This window comes from Parambassis ranga, chromosome 13, assembly GCF_900634625.1.
Source record: "Parambassis ranga chromosome 13, fParRan2.1, whole genome shotgun sequence".
NCBI lineage: Eukaryota > Metazoa > Chordata > Actinopteri > Ambassidae > Parambassis > Parambassis ranga.
In genome coordinates, this window is record NC_041033.1 from 14,177,649 (window position 1) to 14,196,368 (window position 18,720).

At 42.1% G+C, this 18,720-nt stretch overlaps 1 protein-coding gene across 1 annotated transcript; it reads left to right on the plus strand.

Moving 5' to 3' along the window:
* The first annotated feature begins 2,425 nt into the window (after positions 1 to 2,425).
* gemin7 (gem (nuclear organelle) associated protein 7) lies at positions 2,426 to 5,029 on the plus strand. The gene is made up of 2 exons (XM_028419930.1): positions 2,426 to 2,527; positions 4,077 to 5,029. Exon 2 carries the CDS (start codon positions 4,090 to 4,092, stop codon positions 4,474 to 4,476), a length of 387 nt encoding a protein of 128 aa, XP_028275731.1. The 5' UTR covers positions 2,426 to 2,527; positions 4,077 to 4,089; the 3' UTR covers positions 4,477 to 5,029.
* The last annotated feature ends 13,691 nt before the right edge of the window (positions 5,030 to 18,720 follow it).

Genomic DNA, 18,720 nt, shown 5'->3' on the forward strand with positions numbered 1-18,720 from the left:
CACTGTTCTCCCTCTTGTTTCTGGTGTTTTGACTTCCTTCCTCGTGTGTGTGTGTGTGTGTGTTCCCTCCTCCTGTTGATTACCTGCACCATGTGCCTCACCTGTGTCCTATTGTCTTTCCGCCCTCCTGTGTCTAAAGTCTGTGTGTTTCCTCCCTCTTGTTGCCAGTTCGTCTTGTGAGTAATCCAAGTGTTCCAGCCTTTCTACAGCCTGTTGGTTTTTGTGAGTTTTTGTGGTGTTTAAGTGTTCAGCCCTGTGTTTGGATTTTCTAGTGTTTTGACCCTGCTTGGATTCTTGACTACGGTTTTGCCTTTTGTTGTTTGTACCTTTGCCACGCTGATTGATCACCCGTGTACCGAACCCTGGCTAGTAATAAAGGAACTGAGTTTGTTTTCACCTCCGGCTAAGTCTGCATTTGTGTCCGCCATCTCACAATCAATGACAAAAACACACAAATTCCTAACATTAAACACATTTTGCTCCAATCTCTGCTGGCTATACAAACTATGTTGTTAGCAATTATAATTTGTGCTGTTATAGCTCAATAAACGTTTTATCGCAAAAGATGATTAAAGCTAACCCAACCGGTCATGCTACATTCTTTAAATGGTCATTATGTTTATAAGACAGGTGATGTAACTAAAGTTTCCGTTGTTTTCGCAGGTCTGCGAAATGCATGGCGGTACATATTGATAATTGTAGTGACCATCGGATGGACACTACTTGTCATGAGTGCAAAATGCAGCCAGACACAACAGTCTGAGTAGTCAACCGGCAGACTTACAAGAATCAAGCAGTCCCCCAAAGACTGAGCATGTTTACTCAACAGAAAACAGAAGCTAACACCTCGCCTACAGACCTCATTGATTTGGTCTGTGGCCTCCAGGTTTTCTGATTTGATAGTTTCTGATATTTGTGTGTGCATTTGGTTTGAATTGCTGGACTCTCATCCACTGTTGTTTGGATGGCCATGTTACTTACACCATCCACCTCCCTCACCAATCAGCTGTCGATCCGTCCCTTTCCTGCCCAATCATAGCATAGCAAGAAATTTAATTCTGTCTCTTCTCCAGCTGTCTCCTGATCGAATCCGGCAAACCTCCTCCACCCCAAGCACCTCCCGATCCATGCAGTTCAAGGTCTCCCCTCTCCTGCTCTCCTGCTTCTACACCACCACCAGGTCTAGACCCGGGGGGTCTTCTGATCAGCGGCCTCTCCGCTCGAGCTTCCCCCCTTTCGGACGTGGTCCTCACAACGGGGTCTAGGACGCCAATGCACATTTACAATTATTGTATAAATAAATTCTTTCTCATTCAGTTCGATGAGTCTCTCATGATTGAACTATGGGGGGAACCACCAAAAGTGTATTCGGGTAAACTGACAACATGCTTGGTCCTGTGCTCCGTCCAAAAACACCACATGATGAATAAATTCATGTCTCCTCGTGACCGGCCCACCAGTGCTTGAATGAGTAAGTATTCTAGTAAATGAAGTCTTTCTGCTACTCGGAAGAGTGCGCCGTTTTGCTTGGCAGCACACAATATCTGCATTGAGGGCCCTATATAGTGATTAGGGAGTGATTTCGGACACAGCCAGCATCTTGAACCGCTGCTTCAAAGGTTGCTTTGGTGCAGGAAAAACCATGTGACCGATGACGTCCGAAGCAGTTACTTCAGTCCCCTCAGTGAATCATATGACTGGTTAAAATCACTCACACTGACCAACAGATTCATCAATCTTAACTAAAATATGTACATCACACACCCTGGTTACACTGATCACATAATTAAGACACCGTGTCCTGTTTCACCACTAGATGTCACTGAAACGGAGCTTTGAATGAATGAACCCATACTCGACACATTTGATGAAGTGGTTCAATACTGCTTCATTGCTTCATTTCCTTTTTCATTATCACTAAAGTCCAATATTAGTCTCAGTTATGATAGATGATAGATGTTTGGATGAACTTTTGAACTGTGTGCAAAAAAATTTGTAGTAGTTATAAACTGATCTTAAGATGTGCGAAAATATAAAAATAGTACAGACATTAAAAATCTTTAGGAGTAGTTCTAAGTTGCAAAATTGAAGTATGTAAATGCAATAGCTGTATCTTCAGTTGACTTGTATGTGGTAAATATCTTAAAGGAAAGTGGAAAAACTGAAAGCATTAAAGTTATCCAAAGCAGAGGGGAAGGGAATCATAAAGAAAATTCAATTCATTCAATACACATATTCCATTCCATTCACAACCAACAGTGTGGAGGACATAGGACATGCGTTACACTTAAGAAGGAAACATTGGCAGGCACTGAGACAGTCTCACATGCCATCACAGAGTGCAGTTAGGGAGAAAACGCCAGAGCTAGTAGGCAAAGCTTGCTATAACTATAACCGACAGAGGGCAGTAGAACAACAACCAAGACTGTAAGCTGCCGTTAAAACAAGAGAAGAAGAAGAAACCGAAGCAACATTAACATCCGGGTTGCATGCTAACCGTAGTGCTGCTAACAAGAGGAAGCTGTCGGTAAGTGTTTAAATAAACTGTGGCAGGATCGCAGAAATGTTTCTTTAGATGTAACTTAATTGTAGTAATTTGTGGGTCACTGAAGGAAAAAAGAAATGGTGTTTCGTTGTTCAACTGACAATTAATTGTATCTGAGCAATAGCAACACGCTAACTTGAGTTTTGCATGGCGTAACTTTACTCATTAAGTCACTGAGCTATCACGTTAAGTTACTCAGTAGAGCGACACAACCTGAAAAATGTTAGCATGGTGTCTCTGATGTTAGTCAACCAAATCATCATAACGCACCACGTTCTGGTGGGTCAGCTCACCTTGTGAAGTTATGTAAACAACAAAACACAAACATAGAATGTTGACACGATCTGTACCTTCACCTTTACTCGTATAAAACATCTCACTCCTTCTAAGCTCTGAGCCTGTTAATGCCTTTCTATTCACAGTCTGTACTTTTTACCTACCAGGGAGGCAGACAGCATGGCCCCATGCGATTTGGAGGCGAGTCAGACCGCTGATTCAGTGTAGACCCAGACGGTCTCTGCGCCATCCATTAAACGCATAAAAAGAGACGGAGACAGAAATATTTGCAGAAGCAAACTCTTGTTAAAGGCAAATGTCACATCAACATTTTTATAATTAAGTGTAGGCGTGCTTAGGAAATTCCCAGTTCAAATCCAACCAGATTTCTCCAGTCTGAAGTCTGTTATTGAGTGCAGGTCATCCTTTCATCCTTTCACGCCTGGCTGCTGAATCACAGTCTCATAAACATCTGAAACATTCCTCCTCCTGTTTGTTTATTTATTTATTTATTTGTGACTCTTTGATTTTTTTTTTTTGTTTTTTTTTTTTTTTGGGGAGGTGGGGGGGGTTATGTTATTCTAATCCCGACAGGATTGCTGTGTTGCCTTTTTTTGCAATCTTTAAGTTTCAGCCAAGGCTGCAGTAATATCCCCCCCCCCCTCAAAAAAATGCAGAAAAAAGCAACCTTTTCAAACAGACAAGGACAACATGATATGTGAAGCAGTACGAACACGACTGTTTTGTCTAATAAAAAAAAAAAACGCACACAATAACAATTCAGAGCTCAGTGGTAGAGCAGGGTTGTCCAATAACCGGAAGGTTGGTGGTTCGATCCCAACTCCTGGCTAGTCACTGTTGTGTGTCTTTGGGCAAGGCACTTTACCTGCATTGCCTCCAGTGTACTCACTGGTGTGTGGCGTGCCTTGCTGGTCATTGTATGACATCACTTGGCAGCAGCCTCAAGATATTTCCCCTCTGTGGGACTAATAAAGGATTTTAAATTAAATTAAAAACTATAATCTAGGCTAATATGTTTTAGCAGGAAGACATCAGCGTAAGCATATTGGCCATGGACCATTAAGAAGTAAATATTATCAGATAAGTTGATGCTGACTAATTATGTCTCCCCTGTGGATGCATCAAAACACTATAGGAAGGAGTTGAACAATATTCAATATCATGCATCCTTAGTATAAACAGGTACTTTTTCTTCGTCTGAATGTTGTTAATGAGTTTTGTTTTATTGCCACAGGTGTTGAAACAACATGGCAACACCGATGTCTGTGCTTCGCCTGCCCAAAGGACCCGACCCCAACAGCCGTGGGTTTGATCCAAAGTCACCCCGCTACATCGCTCTCTGCCGACCTTCTGTTTCAACATCAGCTGCATCAGGGGCAGACGCTGAGGAGTTACAGAAAGAACAGGATGCACGGACGGTGCTGAGAGAGAGCTTCCTCCGGTGTCTGCTCTCTATGACCAGCAAGAAGGTTCAGTTTCACATGCATGAGAAGGTGAAGGTGGAAGCCACATTTGGAGCGTCAGACATTGATGTGCTGAACTTTCAGGTGTCAGACCTGCACACACCAATCGGGGTACAAAAAGAGGCACTGATCAGATGTCAAGATGTGATTTCATTCACTTTTGATACATGAATACTTTAGGCCGTTTAATGACATCTAGAGGAGGCACTTGAGAAGTATGGCACATGTTTGGCTACTGCCGGTCTTCTCTGAGGGACTGAATGGTTGTGTGTGTATCCAGCTTTCCACCACTGACATGCAGTCCCACGATTTCCCCACAAGAGGGGGATCATAAACTTATATTTTAGTTCCAATATGACAGACTGATGACTTGCTAAGATTGGCAGGAGGACTGGAAGGTTCCAAAATACTAAAGACATCTTCAGGATGATACAAGTTGATACTCAGTTGATATGTCACCTACAATTATATCTTGAGGAATAAATGAGCAGGTGGGCATAATTATTAATATTCTTTCAGTTGTAATAGTTGCAGCAGAGGATCCTCCCACTTCTGCTCTTCACACCGACCCTTTCTGTAGAACATAAACAATGCTGTCTGTCTTTGTGAGATGCAAAAAGAAGTAGAGTTGCAAACAGCAGTCGAAACACCCTGTTTGAACTGAATGTTTTTGTATTTTTGTTTTGGTAACTTTGTTACAGCAAATTATAACATTTCAAGCAAATAGCGTTGACTGATGAAGAGTCATTTGTCTGCACAATAATCAGGAGATTTCTGAACGATGTTTTTGGAGGAAAGATGCCATTATTTGATGGCTGAAAGATTTACTGCCTTCCTCTAGATCAAAAGTATCTTAAAAAACATCAGGCATCCTGGCTCTGACAACTGTTTCTGTCAATATCGTCCAGATTGATGGAGTCACAGTTTTTGTACATAAAGCTAGATCGTAGTAGATCATGTATGTATACCACATGTACTGCAGTGGCTTCAGAATTAACAGACACAAAGACACCCTCTTAACAAGTTCACTACACAAAACATTTGCAAATGCTGTTTGTCAAAAACAGGCTTGTTTCAATGTACATGCAGCCCAACTCTGACTCTTGACCGACTCCAGATTTACAATGGTCACTTCAAACAGCAGCTCCAGTGCAGGATTTCTGAATGGGTCCTCTAAAGGCTCATTCAGAGCTGCAGTGACTGAAATGGTGAACAGCGGAATGAAGACTAAATGGATTTGTTGTTTTCAGTCACCGAGCAAAGTCATTTATAGAGTGGGACATTAACCTCTTAGATCAGGAGCACGTCAGATCACCTGAATGATTTAGTAACAGCCAGCACTGAGCCCACACATGCCAGTAAAAATAATAATGCAATCTTTGGTTGTAAATATAAAACAGAAAAAAAGATTTATCATAGTTTAGCACTGGCTTCATGAGCAGAAGGGCCGTGTCTCTGTGTGAGGGGCATAGATACTATTTAATCTTCCTAAAAGGTGTATTTTGCGAGTTCCCAATAAGTCATTTTATTTGAGTGCCATTAGGCGGCCGGGCTGTGCCTGTGTCTCTTTTTGTACCTGAATTATCTGACCACTCAGTGGAGACAGTCATCATTGAGGCAGTGACTCATCCCCCCTTCTCTTTCTCTCTCTCTCTTTCTCTCTCTTTCTTTCTCTCTCTCTCGCTCTCTCTCACCCCGTCACCCTCCCTAATCCGAAATATGACTTAAACCCCAGCATGACGTCATCGAGCCCGTGTGATTCAATCAGGAAGTCCTCAAGGACAAACAATGTTAATTTCATATACGCAGGCATGCTGTTTGTTCTCTGACCAGCAGACCTCGGTTCTCACTCTCACCTCTGTGGTGCCTGTCCATAATTACTACAGGAGCAGATGCACTTAAACTTAATACACTTTCATCACTACTTTGCAGTTTGCAGATGCACATAGTGGAAGGCTATACAATAAAACATGATGATTTGTTAAGCAGTCTAAACTTAGTACGTAGCAATATCAATTACCTTAAATAATATGTGCAGTAAAACACAGACAGTGGCCACTTATAATACTTACATAGAATACTAAATGTATAATTTTGGGTAACTTTTAGTGGCATGATGAGTTTGAGTTACCAGATTGCATATTTACTGTTTAGTTACACACGGGGGAAAAGTTTGTTTTATGGCCTTTTTTGAAAATGTGTCAGCATCAAAAATAGCAGTATATAAATAAAGTCCTTTTTGTGGCAGAGGGATCACATGACTACTATCGGAAGAATTTAGTGAAAATCTCTAAAATGTGATTATGCATAGTAGAAGAACTCAGCTGGATAGTTGCTGCTTTAGTTTGCCGCAGTGCACGTGGGACGAACTGTCTCAGTGTTATCTCCTCTTACTGTTTGTCTTTCCTGACAGTCTGCTTCTCCCTGATTTCAGTGGAAAAACATTCCTGCCTCTTAGTATGCATGTGTGTTTGTGTTCGTCAGTCATGATGGTACAAGGAATCTGCCCTGTATAACACCACCACCGTCCAACAGGAAGCACATTCCGCTCTTTCCTGTTTGTGGTCCTCTCTCACTTCCTGGCGAGTGTCTGATAACTCAGAAAACCACTTAATCACCCCTTTTGCCCAAAACTCCTGCCAACAGACGAAAATAATTGGACAGTGACCTCATCAAAGCATATTTATAGTCTGTTTCATGATGGATGGGGGAGGACATGGTGATTCACAGGTATTAACCCAGGTATTACTGAATAAGGCTAACTGTTAACCCTGTGTGAGTGTTTGCTGATACCTGGTCCCTTTAGTTTTAAATAATATTTTGATGTTTCTCAGTATGCAGTGAGCAGTAACCGGATGCTGGAGGATGGGGGTCACCTCCAAGGCCTTCTTTGCCATGGAGCACCCTTGTGTCCTCTTGGACCTCCCTTATGATAAGTTCTTGAGCCAGACAGTGCAGAAATACCGAAGAAGTTATCAAACGTTGAACTGTTAGGTGAGTGCACACAACTCATCAACTTATGTCACAGACCCATAATCCACATGCAAGGGAGTAATAAATGAAGCAGGAAATGTCTTTGGAGCTTCAGGAGAAGTTATTAGAATAAAACCTATCAGTATATTTTGTTTCCATAAAACTGTTGATTTTTACTGTGCTCTGTGGAGGTGTTCAGAGCAGCCAGACACAAAAGGAATGGCTGAGTCACACTCAGTCCCCAGGTTTGTTTGAGTTGCCACTGGGGGGGAATGTTGGAGGAGCTCCAGTGATTGTGAGGGCCAGGCGCTCAGTGGCAGCCTCACTTCCCCAACTCAAGTGGCCAGGGAGATAAAGAGGCCAGCAGTGGAGCTTGCCAGCTGGACACTGCACGAGCAGCGGCCTGGGCCCCAAACATAAACAAACCTTTGGGCTACGAACCGTTCAATTTTATTTGTGTTTAGGGTGAATATAATATGCATAACAACAACAGCATGTTTATGTTTTCTTTTTCTAAGATTCTAATAGTTATTTTTTTTAATTAATTACAGGTTTTATATGTTGGTGGTAAGAAGTCAAAGCTGTCACAGCTTTCTCAGACACTACAAACCAACACTGGAAATTCCATAAACAGTCCACAACGGACAGTCATGGGAACTTTGTGCATGATCAAGATGTAACCACAGGATCATATGGGAAAAGGGGACACTCAAGTCTAGACAGGAAGACATATGAGGAGGTGGGAGGAGAAGGGAAACGCTAATTAGAGTGAGATTAAAGTTATCTTCATTTATCTGTCTGTAGACTGCATCGTGGTCCACACCCCTTCCCACAGCAGTAAACACAGGAAGATGCAGCTAATTAGTGTCTGTGATGCTGAAGACTGACTGATCGCTGCACTGATTGGACTGCTGTGACCAATCAGAGGTGGCAGCAATGACATTTTACTGACAAATATTAGTGTGTGAAAGTGTGGCAGATGTTTATCTTTGAGATACCGTCAACAACAGGATTAAATGCCATGAAATCTCGCATTATGATTCCAAGAGGACGTCTGATTGTTCCCACAATGCCAAAGTAAGTCTATTTTTCTGCAAAAAACATGTCAATAACAGAAAAGCCACTGCCTTACTTATTAAACATGGTTCCACTGGTTGCACAGAACCTGGTCAGTCAGTGGCTGCTGTACAAAAATAGGAAGTAGACATGTGGTATTTGAGAAGAGATTTCCCGTTGGAACTGGCTGCAGGCACAAACCCAAATTCTGACTTCAGCTTTGTGAGCCCATTCTCAAAAAGGATCATATTATTATGATCAGCATCTCATGTGGGAAAAGATAAGATAGTGCCGAAGTCAGCAGAAATTCCTTTAGTGATGTTTCAGAATCAGAATCAGAATGTATTTATCCCAGGAGGAAATTGCTTACATTCCAGGTGCTGCATGCATGTTCAGAACTAATAACAGGTTAGAAAGGTAATTTAATAATTACTCAAGCTTAAATGACTACATTGCTTTGGTCTTTCTCTTCTAGCAGAGGGGGTGTGGTTGTTTGGTTTACGACTATTTAATCAAGGTGAAGATTACATAGTTGTGAAGGTTTATCTTCCTGCTGTCATTAGCTGAGTCTGTGGGATTCTCAGGCTTTTCTGTAGTAATCTGTGCTGCTTCAGACAGTGACAATGCAAACTATTTTTATAAATGTGCTTTATCACAGGTCACCTGCATCCATGTTTCTGAGTAAATAGCAAGAAAATTTGGTATTTTAGAATCACTAAATAAAAGGTTCTGGATTCTAATGAAAGATTCAGATGTGAGCAGTCAGTGTGGGCTGTTGGTGTATAGTGTAAGGCAGGAGACATAAAACACAAGGCATTCACTGTTTAGGCAACTCTATAATGTTATATTTCATTATGTTTTCCTAATTAGAGAAATATGTTTACTTCATTACATGACCAGTTTTATCCGACTCAACCTAAACAACTTAAAACACTGTAAGTGTCATTTTACCTTCCTGTGCTTTCCACTTCTTCATCAAAACAGCTTTTTGACCGTGTGCTCAGAGGCTAAACTAATTGCTTATAATTTCACTTAGACACGCACTCAGCCCACCACCTCATTTCTTCAGACAGCAATCTCCATCTCACTTGTTTCCTCCCTTCCTCTCCTCCTCTTGTTCTTTTATTCTTTCCCCCAGGAGACATGATTTACTTGTGTCAGGGACAAGGACATCTGCCTATTAGCAAGTGCCACTGACGTAGGTATCGCCATCCCCTCCTCCTCATTATCCCCATTTCTTCAACCGCCTTCTTCTCCCCGCTCCTCCTCCTCCTCCTGCCTTACTCAAATTGGGGTCACCAACCTTCATCATGCAGGCCGGTGAATCATCAGTGGGACTCACGCCGTACAGGGAGGAGGGACTCTGCCCGTCCAAGATACTTCCGTCCTCCTTCCCAAATTACCAGGGTAATCCGACATTGTCTGCTCTCTACTGTCACACCACTCTGTCGCACAAAGAGAGGAATAAAGAAGTAGAAGGAGACGTGGAATATAGATGAGGGACGCAGTGGTTAAAAAGGGGCGGGGACTTGTGAATGATGCAGTGATGCTTGTAGAGCTCAACTCCTTTTTCTCGCTTCATTAAATAGCCATTGTAATGTTTTAATATAGTCATTCTACTAGTCCGCTAAAACAGAGAAGACTGGACAGAAATATTGTATAACTCTGTTGCTGTTGAATTGGAGCTGATAGGATATGACGAGGTGCCCCTTTCAGCATTTCAGGGTGTGTAATGTTTGGCTGATCCCATGTCAGCTGGCAAGTAAAATCCCTCTAGCAGATCCTGGCTATGTCTGGTAAATGAGAAGGCTTCCTTGGTACAGCCTCCACCACCTGTACCTGCTCCTCTGAACGTGGAGGTGCAGCGGCTCTAAGTTTGAACATCTCTATACTTCTCATCATGCTACACGAACAGCCAGCACAAGCTGGAGAACCACTGGCTGCTGTCTTCTAGCCTCCTGCCAGTCTCCTTCCCACAGAGTGTATCTGGATTTCACGGTGGATCTACCCACTCATTCATTTGCAGGTGCACATCTGTTTTATATTATTTCCACACATTGGCAGTATTGTCTATATCATTCATTATTATACAGCCAAAGTCTGACCAAGAATCTGCTGTATATTTATGTTTACACTGATCTTATTCAGAGTGGTCCACACTAACCTAACCCTAACCCTTTAAGACACTAGTGGTGGATCCAGTCACTATTGATTCCAATTAGAGATGGGCTGATTCTGTTGACCAAAATAAAAATAGAAGTGAGCCTTTAATTCAACAGACACCACATACAGTACTGTAAGGAGTCATATTTGTCAACATAAAATCGACACAAAGTCAAACAGTGCAGTTACACACTGCCTCACAGCACATAATATAAACTGAGTTTACTCACTGAGAACCAGGCTCTTGTTTTTCTTTGGCCCCACAAATGTTCAGTGTTTATAACTGAGCAGAATGTAGCAAACAGCAGGAGAGAGTGTGTGTGTGTGTGTTCATGTTCGCAGAGGCAAAAGGTCAGTTTTGGCTTGGTCTAACAGCACGTCGACTTGGCCGCAGCTTATTTGCTGATGCTATCTGTGAGTAGGAATCTGAGTAAACAGTGATAACAAGCAGAGCACATCTTCCTTCTTCCCTTTCTCCTCATGTTCTCTGCCACAAACATGTGATGCCCCCAAAATCCTTACACACACACACAAGCATCTATGCCTCCCTGTACCTCCACTCTCTCACACCTCCACCATTAAAATCTTTATTTAAAATCTCTTCATTTCTCTGTCTCTCCCTCCTTGTCGACATGCCAGAGAATGTCAGACTTGAGTGCCCTTTTCCTGTTGTAATATTGCCAGATCCCTGTCCTTAAGCTCGCTCCTGTTCTCCTTGCTGAAGATATCAACGGACACAGCTGTACAGCCTGAACAGACAGCCACATCCTGCCAAAGATAGTAACTGAGAGATGAATCACTTGATTACTTTGTTCAGGCTGGAGACGTTCATTCATTTGAGTAGGAACTACCTCGGGCAAGAACACAAGAAAAGTCCATATTTGATTTTATTGATGTCACATTGTGTTCTTCTGAAACAGACAGAATTGGTGTCTGACCCTGCGACCTGTTTCAAGGGGCGCATGGCGTGACACCGCAAGCCACACCTGGACACATCTGGACCGAGGAGGCCAGCCCTGCTCTGACCCTAGCACATCTGGAGCTCACACGTACACACACACAGGCACAGAGGAGATGCATAAATAACACTCTCACATATGTACAGTATGTGCTTCATGGGAAATACACAAACGGCAGACAGGCGTGCAGATTTTCAGAACAAACACATGTGGCCAGATATGTGTGAGGTGTACACGTATGTAGACAAAGTGTTTGAGTCATGTTATCATACACACAGGCTCCAGGTGCAGATGGTCTAGGCTGCCATGTCATGAATTGCGAGCCTGCTTTTTTATTTTTATGTTTAAAAGGAGACTTGTGTTTTATCGCACTGTCTCAGTAAGAAGTATGAGCAGCTGCTACAGCCGTTTGAGGGCAGCTTTACCTCCCTGAAGATCTGGACAACGCATCCCAAATTCAAGCTCTGAGCTTCCCTTTGATTAGATTGTATTGTGAAAGGCACCATCTGCCACACAGTCAAATCACTGCACAGTATCAAAGTTCTGAGGTCTGTTCATCAGTTCTTTCTAGATGCGAATGCTCGCAGGTGCATGTTGAGTTGGTGCTTTATGCAGGTTGTGTTATCCATTCTGTTGAAGCCCCTTTTAACTCAACCTCTTCAAGACACCTTTACTGTGGCTCGCTGCCATGTGAGAAAGGCACAGAGGTGGAAAACACTTCTGAGCAAATAGCATCAACTCAAAATCAACTATCAAGTGAAAGTGGCACAACAGAACGAGCGGCAGCAGACAGATGACAGTGAGGCATCCCTAAAAATGGGACCTTCAAAGTGACAATAAAGTGTTTACATGTTGACATTTTTAAGCAGTTATGTAGCCTGGCTAATGTTGATAGAATGTAGATCAAGCAGTAAGGCTTGTCATCATGGAGAGGCTTGTTGCAGATGGGGGAAAGCTTACCTTGTAACATGTAATAATTGAGTTTTTGGTGCATAAATTTGACCAAAAAGTAGCCAAGGTCAAGCTCACTGGATTTAAAAAAGACATTTTTCTCCATAACTCAAGTCAGTTACATTATATGTGGCAACACTTTATATCCAAAAGCTCAAACGTCTGCTTCATTGTAACAACAAAAAAGTGTTTACTGCGTTGCATATATATAACTCTGGACAGATATGGATATAAACTGCTATTTGACTGGTTAGGAGAGACGCGTTTAACTACCTCACCACAACAGACTATGTCCTGATTGACCACAGTGTTGTTCTTATACATACATTCCTGCTGTCAGTCTTGTGGCCCTGGTGCTCCACAGCCACCGGCTGATTCTAAAACCAGTACCAGCTCCCACTCAAACCACATCCAAGACTGAGTCTCTGTCTCACTTTTTCTTCCACTCATTCCTTCCCTCCACATTCCACACTCTCTGCTGTCTTCTAATTTTATCATCTGTGTTTAGGTTTAGCTGTAGCTCGTCCGCTATCTTCATTCAAGCCCCCTGGCATCTGCAAAATCTCTCCCTCCCATCCTTATCCTACTATAAACTGTTTGCATGCAGTGCAGCTGGTCGTCATGACAACAGGCGGGGATGAGGGGGCGAGCTGCAGGTGTTCCTGTTTGGGTTTGACGTTGTGGAGCTCTCAGTGCATCTTATTTTTAGAGAACTCTGCTGCTTGTGGGCTGAGTGGGTTACTCACATGCTTGTTTATTTATTTCAGATGTCCAATCACTCGAGCAGGTTTGTGTCAACATGGAGGGCCAGCTTCCTGTTATTACTGACCACACACACGTATGCATATACAATCCTGTAATATACTGTATATGTTCTGTAATTACGTGGCAGCATGCAAGCACACAGACAGACCCGAGTGCTCTATGTGTACTGTGTCTGCTCTGATAGACTAGAATCACAGAATTAAATCTTTAATGAAATCAATCAACATTTACCTGTCTCTCCATGTAGGAACTGACGTTTTTGGAGGGTGCAGTTGACAAAGACCAAAACCAAAAGGCCACAACATGGGTACACCCAGACTTAAGTGTTGTTTTAACTTGTTTCGGTTAAAGGTTAAAGATTGTGTGTTGGGTTTATCAGACACCTTTAAAGATACCAGCACTGCTGGCTACTACAGTTTGGGACTTGAACAAGTCTGTTACAACTCAAGAACAGAATGACTTGGTAGACTGAGAACCTTCACAGATTGTTTGAAAATGTAGATGTAAATTAGAAACATGTGTGGATGGTGGTCAAAGGATGTCATCATCCACCTTAGATGAACCCAGAGGGTTATCTTTTTCCACTCTGTACCATTAAGCGATCCTCCAGTCTACGCATGTGGATATGTGTGTGTGTGTGTACAGCCCCTCTGAGAGCTGAATTACTGAATGAATTTGTGCAGCAGCAGGTAGCTTCTGGAGTGAGTAGGAGGGTGTTTGTCCTTGAAAGAGATAATGAATGCATGCCAGTTTATAGGATGCTCTCTCTCTCTCTCTCTCTCTCTCTCTCTCTCTCTCTCTCTCTCTCTCTCTCTCTCACCGGATCCATCTCTGCCTCCTCAGTGACCTTGTATTTGAATGTTTTGTGGAGGAGGAGTGTGACCATGAGACTTCCTGTTTCCATTTTCTCTTCATTCATTCTGTACTCAATTATATTGGATTTTATTTGCATTCATGACAGCTTGTCTTGGCTCTTATTTAAACTCTCGTTTTTAATTTAGCTGTATGCTGTTGTGAAGTTTTATTATTGTCTGCAGTCTTGTTTCAATGTGTAATCCTGTAGTGACAACCACACTTAATAATGCCTTTTTAATGCCTTTTATGCTCCATAATATGATTATTTTTGTGAATAGGAACAGTCAGAAGGTGACATTACATTCAAAAATTGATCTTGTCAGAGGTATTAAATAACGAAAGATAAAGACATAATAACACTTAGGAAATGAATCGTGTGTAGTATATTTTTTAAAACATTTGTAAAAAGACTTCTATTGCGTTATTGTTTCAGGCAACTTAAAGAAAATGGACAACCATTGTGTTGTCTGGTTTGGCCATAATGCTGACCATTCTCTGTGGTTCAGCAGTCACTATTTCAGCAGTACTGATGCTGTAATTGCTACTGTGGAAGCCATGTATACAAGGAGGAGACCTGGAAACTGTGTAAATGTAGGAGGAGAGGTTGAAAAATAAAGACATTAGAAATTAACCCCTTATAACATTGGCCATGAATTTATCAATCAATCCTCCATCACTGCAGCCAGACCCTGAATACTTACAGTCAACTTTAAAGACCCCTTTTAGCAACTTTTAGATCATTTCTACGTCAATATAAACTTTATAAGTAACTTTTTATTATAAAGGCCATATTTGTAGTCCCTGTTGTCTTTTCGGTGAAATGCTGGAGGCTGAGCGGGGTGTGACACAATGGGCAGGAGAGAGGGCATTTAAGGATGCCATGAATAACACACACACACACACACACACACACACACACACACACACACACACACACACATCTTTCTCTCCAGAAACACTGACCTCAGGACGAAGGAATGGAATTTTATCACTGCAAAAACTCAGGTTGGAATTCCTCTCCGGTGAATGAAAGAAGTCAGACCTTGTTTGTGCGACTATGTCTGTGTATAGTCTGTCAGTGAGTGTGTGTGTGTACATTCATGCAGGATGTGTGGTCATTTCAGTGGAGTGGACTCCTTCATATGAACATCTAATGAAATCTCATCTTTGTCTCCCTCTCCTTCTGCTGCTCCTCGCATTCTGACATCCATTTGTCCTTCTGAGCACACAACACACACAAATCATCCAGCTTTTTTTTTTTTGCAGTGTCATTCCCATCTAAAGCCCACTCAACATCTAAAAACAGTAAAAGAATGTCTTGAAGTATTTACTGGAAGTATCTAACCAGCAATATAAACACTTTCTTCATCATGTAGCTCTACCAGGACATAAGCCCCACTAACACAGGTGTCCATCAGCTCCGGCTCCAACCTGTAAACATCACATAAGAGTGTACACACTAATTTCTTCCACTTTTCCAGTGCATCTCCATTAGTTAATGCTTTACATGAAGATGAATGTATGGTCATCACAGAAATGAGTCTGGTTCCTAATGTTTGTGATGCAGACGGCCTCCTGCTGAGGCATCGATCACATTAAGTGTTTGAGCATCAATCTTTTTTTTTATTTCGGGGACTGTGAAGGTTTCTCTCATGACTCACTCTGTTCCACGCAGCGGTCCTCTCAGGAAAATTTGATTTTGGAAACAGGCTACAGACGACCAAGTGATTAAGCTCCATTGTTTCCATAAGTTCTGTAAACAACACTTCACATTAGTGAGTCTAGTCTAGTTTTTATAGCTGTTTTCCAAGTCAACACAGCAGGACCTTTACATGCCCACAACACTCTGTAGTAAATAAACTGAATCATAGGTGTTTCCATGGTTTAAGGTAGATGTTTTCTCATCTACATTTCAACAAAAACTGTCACTGAAAGATTTACATAAAGTTGACATGGAGACATGAGGACAGTTTTAGTAATACGACCCTTAGCAGTAGCATCACAATCACAGGTGACTAACTGTGCTGCAGTGCACTTGTGCATGTTGATATTTGTGATCTTGACACACTAATGAAAACTAGAATTCATTATTTTAACACGTATCTTTTGAGTGACAACCAACAGTTTAGAGGAGAAGCTGGAGAGGCAGATGTTTAGTTGAGCACAGATAATGTGGCTTGTTGGGCCATTTACTGGCTGGATAAGGAGACTCATAAATTCCCGTGTTATCAGCATGAAAGTATTTACTACACACACAAACACACACTTCAATCTGTGTGTGTGTGTGTTACAGCTGTTACTACAATTGCTAAGAAGCACCTTTCCATCCAGGCCTTTGGCTCTCCTTCCCCTACCAACACTATCAAATGACTAATGATCACATTGATCAATGACTTATTATGTGTGACAATATTCTAAAAGAGGAAAAAAAGAAGGAAAGTAGTTTGAACTGGGAATAGATCCAAATAACCTCCTCCTCCTCGTCCCTCTTTACTGATGAAGCCTTCCTCACTGTGTCCATGGAGGGACAGAGCCGTATGGAGGTGGGAATGCTGGGATGCAGGATGGATGAATGGCTTGTTAAGCGGGCGGAGAGGTATTACTTTAAAAGTTTCTCTCCACCCCCGTCGGAAGTCAGCGGGACAGGCAGCCGAAAGCTTTTCCAGAGGATGGGAAAGCTGGAGGCTGGGATTACTGCTCATTTGGAGAGGCCACTTCAGCTGCAGCTGAGCTGTCTGAAACTTTGTTGTGTATTTAAAAGACATAAAAAGAAATCTGTCATGTAGTAATTTTAAGTTTAACTTGAGGGCTGAAAATCATTTTTAATACATATACACACTGTTTATATTCTGCTTATTCCAAACTCCAGGCTCTGACATTTCATAAATCAGTGGGATTTGCATAATTTACATGTGTTTCCTTTTACTTCACATACAATCATATAAGCTTTGGTTCTAAACTTTGGCAGCTTAACAAATAGTTTGTGATGACAGGCCCATCTGTGGGTCAGTGAGGTCTGAGAGACTCTCCCCAGTGCTGTGTTTAATGCTTTACTGTAATAGTGCTTTCTTGCTGTTTGTCCTCTGGGTTTTACTTCCTGGACAATATATTATTCAAACATTTGTTTTACTCTAAAATTTCAAACATGACAAAAAAATTAGGTCTATCATTTGATTTTGATTTGTTTTGAGGTGATCACAATGATCAGCAAAAGGTTGGTGAGTACGTTGGTTAATAGGAATGGCAAATAATGTGAGGATGGAGGTTGGATGAAGTAAACTGACAAATATTCATTTAATGCTGAGACATGGATTTCTCACGTCCCTCTGGTTGTCTCTGTTCAATGACATAGTTTGCTCCATGCCCTCTGTGCAGGCAGGCAATGCTGGATAAATTAAAGCGTTAGCTACTGTCAGACATTCCAGGTAGGATGCTCCATTTGATTTGATTCCATCAAATTCAAATTCGAGGCTAAATTCTGTTTACATTTAAACCCCTCATCAGGGAGGTCAAAGGTCAGGTTGCTCACAACTTTACTGAGTGAGTTTGATTAAACCTTAGAAGGTCAGATGTTGTAGTTCCAGCTGCAGTCAGCAGATGCGGATTGGTGGAAAAGGGCAAAGAAAAACATATTACAGTAATAATACAGTATTTCTCATATTATGTAATGTCTTTTGCCACATGCCAGTGTTTGCATTCTGTTTCTGCAACCTGAAAAAAGTCCTACATACAAGTGTTTGTGTGTGTGTTGCCAGAGAGGAGAGTGTATTTGTGTGAAAAAGTTACTCTGCAATGGGACAATTAGTCAGCCTGGGGATGAATGAAGGCTGTAGATGAGTTTCTGTGTGTGTGTGTTTGTACGAGAGACCTGGAAGAGCAACTGGAGGGGACAGAGAGGAGGAGCAGAGGGACGTGGGCAAGTGATTCTCCAGATGAGATCTAATATGTGAGACGGTGCATCCTAAAGAGACGTTTTCTCATGGGCCCACCCCATGAATACAAATTCACCCCCCCCCCACACACGCTCTGCGCTGGAAGGACGGATGCACCTTGCTTCAACCCATAGTGGAGAAGTACAGCCTGTTTCTCCCCCCCTTTTTTTAACATTTACTTCCATCCAATCACAAAACTCAACTGCGGTGACTTCATGGCAGATCTTATGAGTCATCCATTCATACCTTTGTCTTGTAACTGAATCTGTGTGCACTCATTCAGTGTCATGGGGCCTCGTATTTATAGTGACGGAGCGATTGGCTGTGAGCATGTTGGCCGAAAAGTAAGATGTTGCCAACGAAAAACAGCAGGTGAGTTTGTCAAAGGAGGCAATGTGGAAAATAATTAGCCTGGTTGTATGTGCTGACTTTAGGTGTTATCTCCACCTGGTTGTATAGTCGTATATAGGTGTGTGTGTGTGTGTGTGTGTGTGTGTGTGTGTGTGTGAGAGAGAGAGAGAGAGAGAGAGAGACAAACAGCCTGGAAATGTACTGGGGCCGGTCTTAGTGACATCATTATTTGAGAAAATCTGAGTGGCCAGGAAAGTCAATTAGACTTAAACTGAGTTTACCAGCTGGACACTTAGTATAAAGGGAAAAAAGTGTGTGTGTGTGTGTGTGTGTGTGCAAGAGATAGAGCAAGAAAGAGAGAGAGGAAAAGGGGAGGAGATACAAAAGGGAGGAACAGAGTAGAGAGGAAA